The 14,457-nt window shown below is 35.0% G+C and overlaps 1 protein-coding gene across 3 annotated transcripts in view; it reads right to left on the bottom strand.

Moving 5' to 3' along the window:
* Positions 1-266: 266 nt before the first annotated feature.
* The window catches only part of KIF21A (kinesin family member 21A), a 175,153-nt gene continuing 160,962 nt past the window's right edge, over positions 267-14,457 (bottom strand). For all 3 annotated transcript variants that reach the window (XM_061129892.1, XM_061129910.1, XM_061129901.1), the window contains 6 exons: positions 13,867-14,047; positions 11,950-12,114; positions 9,617-9,734; positions 8,019-8,189; positions 6,079-6,278; positions 267-1,490 (listed from right to left, as the gene is read on the bottom strand). In XM_061129892.1, the coding sequence (XP_060985875.1) occupies positions 1,397-1,490; positions 6,079-6,278; positions 8,019-8,189; positions 9,617-9,734; positions 11,950-12,114; positions 13,867-14,047 (929 nt within the window). In that variant the 3' untranslated portion in view covers positions 267-1,396. The remainder of the gene's footprint in view (positions 1,491-6,078; positions 6,279-8,018; positions 8,190-9,616; positions 9,735-11,949; positions 12,115-13,866; positions 14,048-14,457) is intronic.

Genomic DNA, 14,457 nt, shown 5'->3' with positions numbered 1-14,457 from the left:
ACTGGAGTTGGTAACCATTCCCTTTTCCAGGGGATCTTCTTGACCCAGGGATCAAACCTGGGTCTCCTGAACTTCAGGCGGATTCTTTAATAGTGAACAACAACAACAAAAAAGGAATGTATGTGTAATGCTGGATAGCAAAAAGATGCCTTTCCTTAAGTCACACAGATAAAATAAACTTTTATAAACACTGCCCATTTTCATGCTATTAGGAAAAGAACAAAAGAATAAAAATTATTCATAGCAACATGTTTATTTAAGCCCTAGCAAAGCTTTCATTTACAAGCAAATATTTTGGGGGGAAAAGATCACAAGACAATATTTTCAAGGGTCATGTCACTCACATAAAAATTAAACTTGCAGAATTTACAAATTAATATTCTGAGCAGGCATAAATTATACATCCTTTTGTAAAATCCAATCTACAGCATTTAAAATTCATAGTTACAACTTAAGACATTCTCTCTTTACAGTCTACCTATTTACATAGCTTTTCCCACTGCAGATGATAAGGTTCTCATCATAGCTACCAAGGTTTGCCAACACAGTATAATTAAAATATATTTAGCAGCATATAAAAATTAGATTAAAAGGGAAAGAAATACTACTATTAAATAAAAATGAAACGAAAAGGTGGATAATAGAAACAACTCCATAGGAAAATAGATCGAAATATATTTCTGTTAGGACACCAAAAATGTTTCCCATCACAGAATGTATGCACAGCACTAATAAAATAATTTAACAGCATTTTAGTCCTGAGCACACAAAAATAGCACTGCAAAACTTTGGTCAATACAAGTAAATGTCAACCTCTAACACAATCTGCTTAACATTCTTCGTTAGTAGATTAAAGTCAAATCCATTTTATGAAAAATCACCATCAATAATATTCTCACATCTTTTTCATTACATTAAAAGAGCTTTTAAATTTGGGGACCCTCTGTAGACTGACATAAATACCAGACAAACCAATGTTTGACTAACATTCCCATATGCTTCAAATATGTAAATCGGCCGAACAGACTATATGAATGAGATAACAGTGGGTGGCATTGTATTCTAAGTGTATTTTCTGTCACGAAAGCAGACATTTTGCATTTCAGATAATTTGAAGATGTTTTTTATAGATAGGCACAAAAATCCAGCCACGATAAAAGTGTGAATCAAGCAGTGTATCCATTATAGGTTATATATGCATTGGTAGATATTAAAATTTAGCACATAGAGTACACAATTTTATTAGAACACCATTTATATTCAGTAGTTGGATTCATATATATTTTCCAGTTAACTCCATTCACAAGTTTTTGCCTAATAAATGCAGGACAACATTTTCCATAAAGACGATAAGGTATTATCACAGTATTCAGTTTCTGACTATCTTCATTCATGTTTAATTACTGGCAATATCTTCCCCCAAATCTCCTGTGTCAGAGATTTGACCATCTTGCAAATTTCGAGTCTTCCAAATTCTCACAGTTCGATCACTACAAAATAAAAAATTAAAAATGAACATGTGAAAACAGGTGGAAAGACATAGTTCTTAGAAATACTTATCAAGAAACATTTACAGAAAAGGTCTTTAATAGATATAGATAAAAATACATTTTCCCATAGGTATGTCAAATAGGTACCCATAATAATGAAATTAAAAATAGTATATATTATCAAAGGGTTACTATGTGCCAGGTATTGTTACTATGTTCCCCTCACACACATTAACGCATTTTATTCTCTTTACCTACCATAAGATATAGATAATGCCATTATACCCTATTTATGATGAGCAAATTGGGGTCCAAAGAAGTTAACTAATTTGCCTGAGATCAAGCTTCCCTGGGGGTCCAGTAGTTAAGACTTCGCCCTTCCACTATGTATGCTGCACAGTGCAGTCAAAAAAATAAAAATCTGCCCAAGATCACAAAGTAAGTGACAGCGTCAGGACCTGAAACCTGCAGAGGCTACATTGAGGCTACATTGATACAGTCAGTATATGTGGTCAGAGGTCTCAGGCAGAAGAGCCCAGAGTAAGAGCACAGTGAGGAGGCCAGGGCAGGGATTCCAGAGGGTTGGTGAATCTGTCAATATTCGGGAAGAATCACGTTCAGGTGAAATCAGCATAAGCTACTAGGAATTAGGCAAACACTCTACTTATCATAGAACATAGACAACTCAATGCATTTCTGAGAAGACTTACTTCTATTCACCTAACATGTGGGTTCTGGGTACTAGTCATTAGACAGTTATATTTCTCCTAGCTCTAGGAAGATAGTGTTGCTTTTCTCCAATTTTTTAATAAACCCAAAGCCAAAAGAAAGAGTTGCCACAAAACTGTATAGTTTAAAAGCATTTAAAAGATTATGTAGCATATTTTGAGGATGTAGAAGGTTTAGTGACTTGTCATTGTAACACTGAAGAAGACAGAGTTGAGCCTAGAATCCAGGCTTTCTAGTTTGTAATCAATAATTTCCTCACCCCTAATTCTTACCACATGGGGGGAAAAAAATCACATTTTTTCTATTTTTTAAATTTACATGAAATGATGATATTAACTAGGCTTACCACAGTAATCATTTCATTATATGTGTAAATCAAGTCATTATACTGTTATACGTTAAACTTAAACTGTGTTATTATGTCAATTATATCTCAATAAAACTGGGGGAAAATAATAATCTTTCACCAGCCCACATAGCACAGATAATTGAAAACAGCAAGGGGTTATGTTCACTTGTCCACCCATTTATCCATTCCATTTATTCACTCAACCATCCACTCAACAAATGTTTATTGGGAACTTGCAGTGTCCCAGGTATTATTCTATGGGCTTGGGATCAATTAAAAATAAATAAATAGCAGAATCCTATGCCTTTGTAGATCATATATTCAAGCATAAGGAGACAGACAATAAAACATGATAAAAATTATAAACTTTATTGGAAAGTAATAAATGTGACAGAAAAATTAAGGAGTATGGCAAGGGGGATCAGGATCAGGAGTGGTAGGTGATAAGAAAGATTACAATTTTAAGTAAAATCACAGGGTTATTCTTACTGAGAGAGAAAGATGTTAGAAGATCAGGATCTCTGAAGGCACTTTGGGCAAGTGTCTTAAGGCTGGAGTAAGCCTGATATGTTCAAGACCAGCAAAGATATTATCAGGGCTGAAAGAGAAGGAGCATGCTAGAGGGTATTGGAAGGTTAAGATGAGAGATAACAAATGCTCAAAGGGTTTAGATCAAATACAGCCTCTACTTTAGATAAAATGGATGACCAATACAAGTTATTGAGCAGAGAAAGAACAAGATGATCATAATTTTTAAAAATTTTTAAAAATTACTCTGGTGTCTGTTTGAGAATAGGCTACATATGGGCAAGGGACCCTGTTTAGGAGCCTATTGTAGTAATCCAAGAGCACATCTAGGGTCAGTGAGGTAACAAAAGGCAGGGTGAGAAGCAGTCAGATTCTAGATGCAATGTAAAGGTAGAATACCAACATAGTTTGCTTATGAATTGGATATGTATGAAAGAAAGGGAGGAATGAATTGAGCAACAGGAAAAAAAAGAGAAGCCATCAGCTGACATGGAGAAGGGCATAGGATGAGCAGGTTTCTTAGGAAGGCTGGGAGTTCAGTTTTGGACATAGAAAATCTAAGCGGAGCAAACTTCCACTACTAGTCATGACAGAGTAACCTGCACCAGGTTAATGCTCCTGTGAGCTAACACAAAGTGGAAACTTGACAAGATACACGGAACAACTATTTTCAGAAACTGGGGCATGGGTACTTTAGGCCTATAATTCCTGCGAAAAGGGAAACAAGAGAAGGTGAGCTCCGTGACAGCCCTGGCTTTCGGTCTGGAAGCACTTGCCGCACTAATCAAGGAAGAGGGGAAATAAACAGAAGACCTCAGAATCAGAGTTGAAAAGAAATAAAAATCTGGGAAGTGTGAAATAGCTGTAATTTGTAAAACCAAATAGAGAAGAGGGGAGAGCTATGCAAAAAGGACTATGGAGTTACAGGGAAAAACATTCCATTAATCTACATACAAACGGGTCCCCTAATGTCTTTGACTGAAGGCTAGGCTGCACATGAGTCAAGTCAGACTACATGGCCAGACCAAAACACAGCTGTGAGTCAAGTTTTGACCAGTAAAGTAGAGAATAGCATCAAACATTCAAGACATTCAGTAAAAACCCCAGAGTTGAAGTCTCAAAAAGATGAGCTGAACCACAAGTAACTTACATAACCTTAAATAAAACCTAACTGTCTTTTAAGGAATAAAACAAAATCCAGATACTCAAAACACAACACTACAATGTTCAAGATTCAATAAAATATTACATGACATAAAATCAGAAAAAATAAGACCTATAATCATAAGAAAAATCAATCAATGCAACAGATCGATAAATCATACATGACAGAATCACTTATACAAGGACTGTGAATTATAAAGTACCTCAGTTTTCCCACCTATAAAATAGGGATTACAATAATACTGATTTCTAGAGTTCTTATGAAGACTAAGTGAGTTAATGCCTGAAAACACTTAGAACAATGTCTGGAAGATACTAAGCCCTACACAAAGGTTTGTTAGGTAATGAATAAATAGAACTAATTTGAAAATAGGCCTTCTGATTTTATTGGTTATTTTCCTGATTTTATGTTACATGGTAAATACATCTGCATCTGATGCACCATGGGTAAAGTGAGGACATTTTTAGTTTCTCAGAAATAAAACTGTATCATGGAAGAAAAATATTACATCATACCTCAGTGATCAGACCTCAGTGAGTCATAACAATTTTATAGTGTCCCACAGCTATGAGGGGTATTATTTCCCATGAATTGTCAAGGACAAAACAAGCTTTTAAGGGAATAAATAAAAGTGATGAAACTTAAGAAAGTAATGTATCTCAGAAATAGCATCAATGAAGCATTTAAGGTAAGCATCTTAGAAAAACACAAAAGAAATCTGCTCTGATGTATTTTAGAGATGAGAGAAAGTAAATTTAAATGAGACAAGGGATTCAGTGGAAACAGCACAAATAAAAAGAGACACCACAGAAATTTAGCAGAAGTTTCAAAATAAAATCAGGATAATTGTGTATTTAGGACAGATGAATCAAGAAATGGCTCAATAAATAAAGTAACATAATTGGTACACAAATGACATAAGGAGATTTTCATGAAAAATTGCATTTTATTTGAATGAGATGAACACCTCACATTATAGTACATGATTTCCTTTCCAAAAGTACTTATACATAATGTATTATGATATAATACATATGATGTCATTTTTATAGTCACATCTCTACACCTTCTTCAAGCATCTTCCTATATGTCACCTTCTCAATAAGATCTTCCTTGTCTACTCTATTGGAACCCCTGTTCCCCAGTGATGCTCTCATCTCCCTTCCGTGCTTGCTTTTTCTCCATAGTATCTCTTACCATGTAACATATTTTACTTATTCATTTTCTTTTCTTCTCCTTACAATGAAATTAGGATTTATATCTGTTTTGTTCAATTCTCTATTCCTAAGATTCTGGAACAGTGCCTGGCACACAGGAGATTCATAATGAATAAGCAAATGAGCAAATAAAGTAATCAATTCAGCCATTCTAAGAGGGAGGGAGTATATATTATTACTACATATTTAGATTTTAAAGGAGGTGGAAGAGGCATAAAAGAGTTTTGTTTTGTTTTGTTTTTTATGATTTGGTCTAAATGTGAAGAATGAGGCAAGTTTGTTGCCTTTTCTGGAAAGACAATTTAGAAATGAATCACTTCTGAAAGGTTTTTTAAAAATTAAAACTGCTACAGGAAGATCTGGTAGCAGACTTCCTAGTTGAAGCAGAGGCTGATACAGCAGTAACACTATTATCATATAACCTGGGGGGCCCAAACTCGGTGACCACAGCGCATCTCAGAAAATATAAATAAAACATCGTGAATAGACATTGGAATAGCTGTAATAAAAGAAAGATTTCATATGTTCCACATTTCCAAATATTTACAACCTATAGTATTTATTGAATCTGAACACAAGTAACCAATAGGAAAAACTTACTCAGCTGCAGTAAAAATGTGGGTGGAATTAGCACATATGGCATTGATAGGACTCTCATGACCTTTCATCTCTCCAACTGGTACAAAGGTATCTATGTTCCAGAGTTTCAGAATGCCCCCTCTGCAGCCACTGAGCAAAACTGGGTGGCCTGGCACAACTTCCAGGGCACAGACCCAATCCTTATGTGCATTTGGAACTTGCTGAGAGAAAAAAGAAAAATTAGCAGCTTAAGGGAAGCCTTTCAAACTGACATTTTCACACCAAAATAAGTTACCAACGTTTTTATTGACAAATTCAAATCTTGGAACACTGAATTGGTCTGGAAACCATAAAAATTACTTCCTATGAAGTCACTCTTAGTGATTTAAACAGATAGATCTGTAATTTGCTCCTCAATTTAATTCACTAGTTATCACCAGTGTTATCAGTACTGAAGGCCTACAATGTTAAAAAAAATCTATAGAATCTAAAACACATGGAAAGTATACTGAATTTTTCAAACATCACTTCCTCTTCAAAGGAATAAATATCTCACCTTTCTAGAAAATGTATCTCACACAACAAGTTTGAAAACTACAACCTGGTATGTAGACTGTAAGGACTGTCTCCTAAAATCACTGCCTTAAATTTTGGAAGAGAACATAGAGGCCTATAGCTTTTTGAAGAAGGCTGGAGCTAACCTACATGTTTCACAATGAGTAAACAATACTTAGGGGCTTCCTTGGTGGCTTAGTGGTAAAGAATCCACATCCCAATCCAGGAGACTCAGGTTTGATTCCTGGCTTAGGGAGATCCTCTGGAGAAGGAAATGGCAACCCACTCCAGTATTCTCACCTGGGAAATCCCATGAACAGAGGAGCCTGGCAGGCTACAGTTCACGGGGTGGCAAAAGAGTCAGACACAATTTAGCGACTAAACAACAACAAACAATAATTATAAGCTCAGACTATATGACCACATTTTATGCATATGTATATTCATACATATAATATAAAAGACATCCTAGAATGTATATCTATAAAAGAAAAGCTTTTGAGTGCAATATATGTGCCTGTTGCCAGTTTTTTCTATTAACATTCACGCTACTTGTTCTTTTTTTTTTTCTCGTCTGATTGTAAGCAGAAAAGTGTGAGCAATTGCAATACATACATACACACTCATACATTTGTAAGAAAAAGCCTGAAATTGAGAACAATTCCTCTGGGAAGTTAGGAAAAACCACTGATATTTGATTTTGCTGACAAAACACTTCAACCCAGCTATCATTCTATAGAAAGTGAGAGAACCACCATTCTTGGATGTATGAAAATGAGATGAAGAATCATTTAGATTCTTCAAAATCTAAATTGTACCTAGCAAAACTTGGTACTCTGTGGAATATGTGTGGAAGTATTGAAAGTATTAGTTGCTCAGTCATGTCCGACTCTTTGCAATCCCGTGGACAGTAGCCCACCAGGCTCCTCCATCCGTGGAATTCTCCAGGCAAGAATACTGGTGTGGGTTGCCATTCCCTTCTCCAAGGGATCTTCACAACCCAGGGATCAAACTTGGGTCTCCTGCATTGCAGGCAGATTTTTTACCATCTGAGCCACCAGGGAAGCCCTTGGAATATGTGTACATAAAAACAAAGCAAAATGAGAAACTGACTTCTTCACTCCAAGCCTGTATTTAGTAAACACATGCACAGGGCAATCCCAGAGCTTCCAGTTCTTATCAGAGTCTATTCTTCTCTTATCTATGAGATATCATTAAATGTCTAATGTTGCCCTTTTCATAATTACTAACTCTGGTAGGTAATAATGAGACACTCTTTAAGAGAAAGCCCTGATTGATACCATCCTTAAAGGATGAAAATCTACATAGAGTCTCTTCGTGTTCTTATTAGAATACTGATGACTTTGAAGTACCCACTCCATCCCATGAAAAAGGTTTTGAATTACCTGTAGAAGATCTTTTTGAGCTAAATCCCATTTCTTGATTCCATTATCTCTGGACCCACTAAATAGGTTATCCCCATGTATGGTTAATGCTTCAATGCCATCATAATGAGGGGGCTCAAAATTGTGGGTGGGACTCACAGTTCCAAGGGCCCCTTCAGTTACATCAAACATCTAAATAAAAGCAAAATGAAAGTAGTCATCCTATTTAACATACAAATAAGCACCTTAGGTATTCATTAATAGAAACACATACACATGTATATTAACCAAATGTGCCTTGTTTTGTTATGATATTTTACTAACAAAAATATTAACAAAAATAACTTGCTTTGAGTGACTCAGGATGAACCTGAGCCCTAATTTTCACGTTACATGCTTACATGTTTGTAAGCTCTTAAGAAAGATAAGCAATTTCTTCATGTATAAGTGTACAAATGATATGTTGAATAATAAAAATGTTACATATAATGATATGATTGTTATTTAAACACAATCAGGCAGCTCTGCAATCTTGGTGGTCATCACAAATTCTCCAAAGCTGCTACTCAATTTCAATCCCTTCAGTTGCCTTCATTTCTCTTAACTACTGAACTTGTGAGTTCCTAAAAAGTCTAAAATAGACTTTCTGGACCAACTCTCCCCCTCAGTTACAAAAGTTTCCTTTTATTCTCAAACATTCTCTTACCCTTCCCTTCTTTCCAAGATACTAAAGTGTACTTACTTTTTCTCAAGGTTCACATATTTGATCTGATCAGATTCTTTTTTTGATCTGATTCACCAATTGCTACTACTTCACTCTTCACACTTTCCCTTCCATTAAGCCCATTTTCCAACCATATAAACATGCTCAAGTCTACCAATACAAAATCTTCTTGCATTAACCATTCTATTTTCAAGTCAAACCCACTTCTCATCTCCTAATAAAAGTTTCTAAAAAAAGCTTACTTACACTCTGTCTCTCTTTATTACTATATTCTCTTTTTGTTCCTGTTGGTCCTTACAGGATTCCCCAAGGCTGAGTCATATCAACCTCTCTCCTTTGGCCATATCAACTACTCCTTAAACATCTGCTTCTATATGAATGGTTCTGAAACATATATGTCTAGTCATAACTTATCTTGGACTTTGTACTTGCCTTTCAAATGGCATATTGGCTTACATGAAGAGGTCCTCTATTAGTATTTCAAATTTAACATCTCCAGAATCAAACTTTTCATCTCTCCTCATCTTATCTGCTACTTGTGTAAAACAAACATGAAGTATACTTTATGTATACAAACATGTAGTATACAAACATGAAGAAACAAACATGCTCAGTACAAAAGATGGTGATGATGAAATGTAAGCATTATTTGGATGACTGAGGTAAAAAAGTCTTTAAAATCCCTCCCAACATATCCTCTAGGAAAAAGTGAGAATATATTTTCAAATCAGACAACAAAATCAGGAACTGAGTGAGGAAAAGATCAGAAAGAAAAAGTAAAGGCTAGAAATGAGAAAAAAGAACTGATTAAGAGAAAAGCATCCTAGGTACATCTGAATACTTCAAACTTATCATTTAATAGGAGAATATAATTCAATAGCCTTATTATACACACTTTGATGTAATGATCCTTGGAGCCAGTGATGATGAGATCTTGTCCATTAGAAATCTGATCTACAGTAAGGCACATAACAGGGCCCAGATGCCCTGTTAGCTTTCCTGTGGACTGAAACCTTTAAAAAGAAAGAAAAACAATTTTGTTTGAAATATTTCTTAGTATGCTGAGGCCAAGTCTCAACAAAAATAACAGTCTTTGCTAAAACTGTTCTTTTTTGATTTAACTCCACCTCTATGCAACTCTCCTCAAATTAAGAGTCAAAAAATAGCCAAATTAATTGATTCTCTGATGGAAGTTTAGGAATCCTAAATAAGTTATTCCAAAGTGACTGATGTCATTCTGATAGCAAAAAAAGCATCAAAAGTCCAAAAACTTGCCTAGGGCTAATTTTAACTCCAACCTAAGTCCAGATAAACCTTAATCTATTAAATGTCTCAACATATTATAGACATATGATTGATTTCTTAGGGTCAATTTTAAATTTGACTAAAACAACTATGTCACTGATATAATTAGAAAATAAAAATTTGGAGAAAGTAAGATTATTTTATTACACACACATATATTTTCATATATACACATATATGTACACATGCATTATACACATACACATATGCACATATGTGTACATCAGAAAATATAGCCCATTTCATCAGTTATTACAAAGATATAAAAATGGCCAGGAATATATATGACTGGTAGAAAAATGTGTGATGTCCATTGTCAGGAGGTGGCAATGAACCTTTGTTTCATAATCCTACCTCAAACCAAGCTGCTGGAATGCAGAGATATATTTGGCTTCTAGAATATTACTACTTCTTGTAACTCTTTTTTATAGTTAATTTATTAAGATGAATCTGTATTTAATTATGTTGCTGAAATCAAGCAAGTTTCAAAGGATCTAACTTTTCAGCAGATAAGAAAGTGTAAAAATTTTTAGAAGCTGGTATCTTTTCTGCCTCATGTCATGATGTTGAATATCTTCCTCCATGGTACTCTGAATACAAGTCAAGTTTAATATCTTAAAAGAGTAAACCCGGTTCTCATCACATTCCAAATTTTCTTAAACAAGAACCGTTTTCAATTTTCTACTTTTTATTTCTAAAACGGTACTTGTGACTGTGTTTCTTCTTTCTGTTCTCATTTATTTATCTATAAATTATGCTTATTATACTTTTTCAGCCAACCATTAAAATGTTCAGTTCAGTTCAGTCGCTCAGTCGTGTCCGCCATGACCCCCCCATGAACCGCAGCACACCAGGCCTCCCTGTCCATCACTAACTCCCGGAGTCCACCCAAACCCATGTCCATTGAGTCGGTGATGCCATCCAACCATTTCATCCTCTTTTGTCCCCTTCTCCTCCTGCCCTCAATCTTTCCCAGCATCAGGGTCTTTTCAAATGAGTCAGCTCTTCGCATCAGGTGGCCAAAGTTACAAGTAATAAATAGTTACCCTCAAAATTTCTAAAATAAATTTCGCTTTATCACTGACAAAACCCTTCTACATGGGACTATTACCTGAATTACCAACTTTACTCAGAATCTTGTAATTGCCTATTTAGTGGCCTTTACTCTCCATTACAAGATGAGTTCTAAGAAGGTGGACATCAAATTTGTCTTGCACAATCTATATCTCCAGTACCTACCATAGTGTTGGTATAATGCCTGCCACAGTTGGTGCTGAGTAAATATTTGTTAACTAATAAATAAATATTCCCTTGCTGCCAACATTTAAGAACTAGAAAAGAATCTAAAATAAACACTCAAATGAAGGATGAAAACTCCTACTTCATGGCAAATAAAAATCAAATCAAAGATGTAATGCATGATATTCTCTTTTTACTCACTTCATCTTCTTAATACTTCATCATATATACATATATAATTTTATATTCATAAAAATCCTGTGAAGACTTATGATCAAACTTATAAGGTTTATAAACTGAAAATTTTGAAATATAAAATGCATGACTGATGTTACCAAAAAATAGCTCTTTCAAAGGTACTGATGCAACTAGCATGAGTTGTAAACAATACAACCCAGTCTTTACAGTCTTCCTAGTAAACAATACAACTTATAGACAAGTATTAATAAAGTCTATTTTCTCTCATATACTTTCTTCCCCAGCAATGGAGATTAAAAGAAAGGAAAATTTTGAGTGGGCTAATGAGGATAGACAAGACATTTAGGGGTGCTGAATCAAACAGAAAAATCTAGGATTTTATATTAACTTCTGGGGTTATATAAATTAGATTGCACCGGCACTAATATTAATGTGTGAAAATTACATTTGCCATATACAGGGAGTACATTTTCTTTAAAATTCTACCTTTTAAGATCCCACATTCTGACAGCATTTCCAGAGGCTGCATAGAGGAAAGTCCCAGTTGGGTTTAGCGAAATTTGATTGATCTGGTTTTCCCCGGAAGGAATAGCAACTGTGCGGCTAGTACTTGCAGAACAAGCATCTCCAAGAGCAACCTGACCTGAAGACCTTAACAGAGACAAAACAAAGTAAGTCACAATTCTGGACAAGAGTTAGTCATAGAATTCCTTAAATTCGCAGGAAACTGGCTGTAGGCAACATCTGTGTTGTCTGGTCACTGTATGCGCTACACCCGGCACAGCACTTCACATGCACGTAGGTGGCACTAATAAATGAACACTTTCACAGATAAACGAAAAAAATGAATGAAGAAAATAAGATGGCGTGGCTTAAAACTCTTACTTTGCAAGTTATAATACTAGGAGTTTGGGGCTCTATTAGTCACTGGGCCACGTTCAGGCATGTCCGACTCTTTGCTACCCCATGGACGGTAGCCCGCCAGGTTCCTCCATCCAGGGAATTTTCCAGGCAAGAATATTGGAGTGGGTTGCCATTTCCTACTCCAGGGGATCTTCCCAACCCAGGGATTGAACCCACGTCTCCTGCATCTCCTGCACTGAAAGGCAGGCTCTTTACCACAAAGCCACGTAGGTACCCAGGCTTTGGGCCCTATTAGGGATGACTTAAATACGATTCAGAAAAGACTAGATGACAAAGATAACAAAACTCAACAAATGATGTGTGCATGTGCTCAGTTGTTCAGTTGTGTCCGACTCTTTGTGACCCCACAGGCTGTAGCCCGCCAGGCTCAACAAATGAGACAGTGCCACAGAGTTAATTCATTTTCCTGCAGCTTGCAGAAGTCCACTGAGGAACAAACCAATGTTTCTTCCATATATAAGATATGACCCTTTGAGTAAAAGTTTTTGTATATTTTAACCCAATCATATATGGATTGTTTACTATGTGGAAAAGACTTAAACATGGTTTATTTCCTCAGTTAAATTCTAAATAGCAAATATATTTTTCAATTTTGAATCATTTTATTAGCTAACTTCTAAAAAATCAAGTTACAATCAACATTTTCAAATGATTTTAATGAGTCAACTGGATTGGTAAATTTCTAAGACAGTGTTTTTTCCTATAAAATTTCCCTTAAGAGACCTGTATTCAGCACAGTAAATAATTAGTAGTCTCAACATATAAAATAGCACTTAAGTGTTAATACTCTTCACTCTACAAATTAGTAAAAATTAACCACCCTTATGCTCCTTTCTCTTATTTAAACCAATAGAATTCATCTTTTAATTAAAATTGTAATTATGTGAAACAGTTCATCAATCTTATGGGAAAATGAATCATTATATGCTTTATGTTTTAAAGACATATATAATAACAGATGCAGAAAACAAATTCATTCTCCAGTTGTCCAATCTACAGTTATGAAACACAGGCTAATATCAAAGCTGTGTAAGTCTTAAGAAAAACACTCCTCAATTATTCAGTTATTCAATAGATGCTAACTGAATTTTGCAAGTACTTCTTAGTGGTCTATGATGGTGATTTCAGCCATTTTCCAAGGAGTGGCATTCATTTGAAGCAAGTAATGTAAATCATTTTACTACATCAAGTAATAATGAAAATTCAACTCCTTAGTTTTGGGGAGGAAGGAACTATGAAATGTGTATTGAGTCGCAGATTAAATATGACTTCTTTTCTGTTTAATATTGAACTATTGTATTTTAGTTTCTCAATATTTTTTCACCTTACGTTATATACATTCTTGTTGTAAACATTTTAATATTTTTTGCAAGTGGACAGGTATAAATAAACAAGAATGCATATATACATCTATCTTTTCTTATATCTTGTAAACAAGAACTATTTGCCCCTTATGCTACTTGTCTTTAAGTTACTTACGTTAGCGTTCGAACACACTTTGCTGAATCTCTGATATCCCACACCTTAATATAAGATGTTGACACGGTGAAGACCAAACTTGTATAATTACAATATTTTACAGATACTACATTGTTGGGATGACCTCCCAGTGACATTATCTCCTGCCCAGTCACCAGATTCCATACTTTACATGTACGATCTAAAAGCAATAAAAAAGAGGAAATATAGTCAATAAGAACTAAATTAGATTCTCTTAGCAATAACAATTTCTCTCCTATGAGAAAAAATGAGATAAGAAAATGGTAATTATTTAATTAACTTGCAATAGCATCCTAAGTCTATCCTGACACTTTGCAGCAGGTTCAAGGGCAAAGCAGGTATAAAGGATTAGATGAAAGCTAGGATATCTGGTGTATGTATCAAGTGGTATTAAAGAATAATTATACAAAATTTTAAAATAGACATATTGATAGTCTTATTTCAAATTGCCCCTGAATTTAAAATGGCCATCCCAAATCAGCCTCTTCAAAACATCTGGTTTTGATACTCTCTTATCTACTCACAACACTCCACATGCAGAACTACATACACATTTCTTTTCCAGAGGTC

This window comes from Dama dama, chromosome 3, assembly GCF_033118175.1.
Source record: "Dama dama isolate Ldn47 chromosome 3, ASM3311817v1, whole genome shotgun sequence".
Classification (NCBI taxonomy): Eukaryota; Metazoa; Chordata; class Mammalia; order Artiodactyla; family Cervidae; genus Dama; species Dama dama.
The sequence above is the reverse complement of the archived record's forward strand: the minus strand, read 5'-3'. Positions and strand labels throughout refer to the sequence as shown.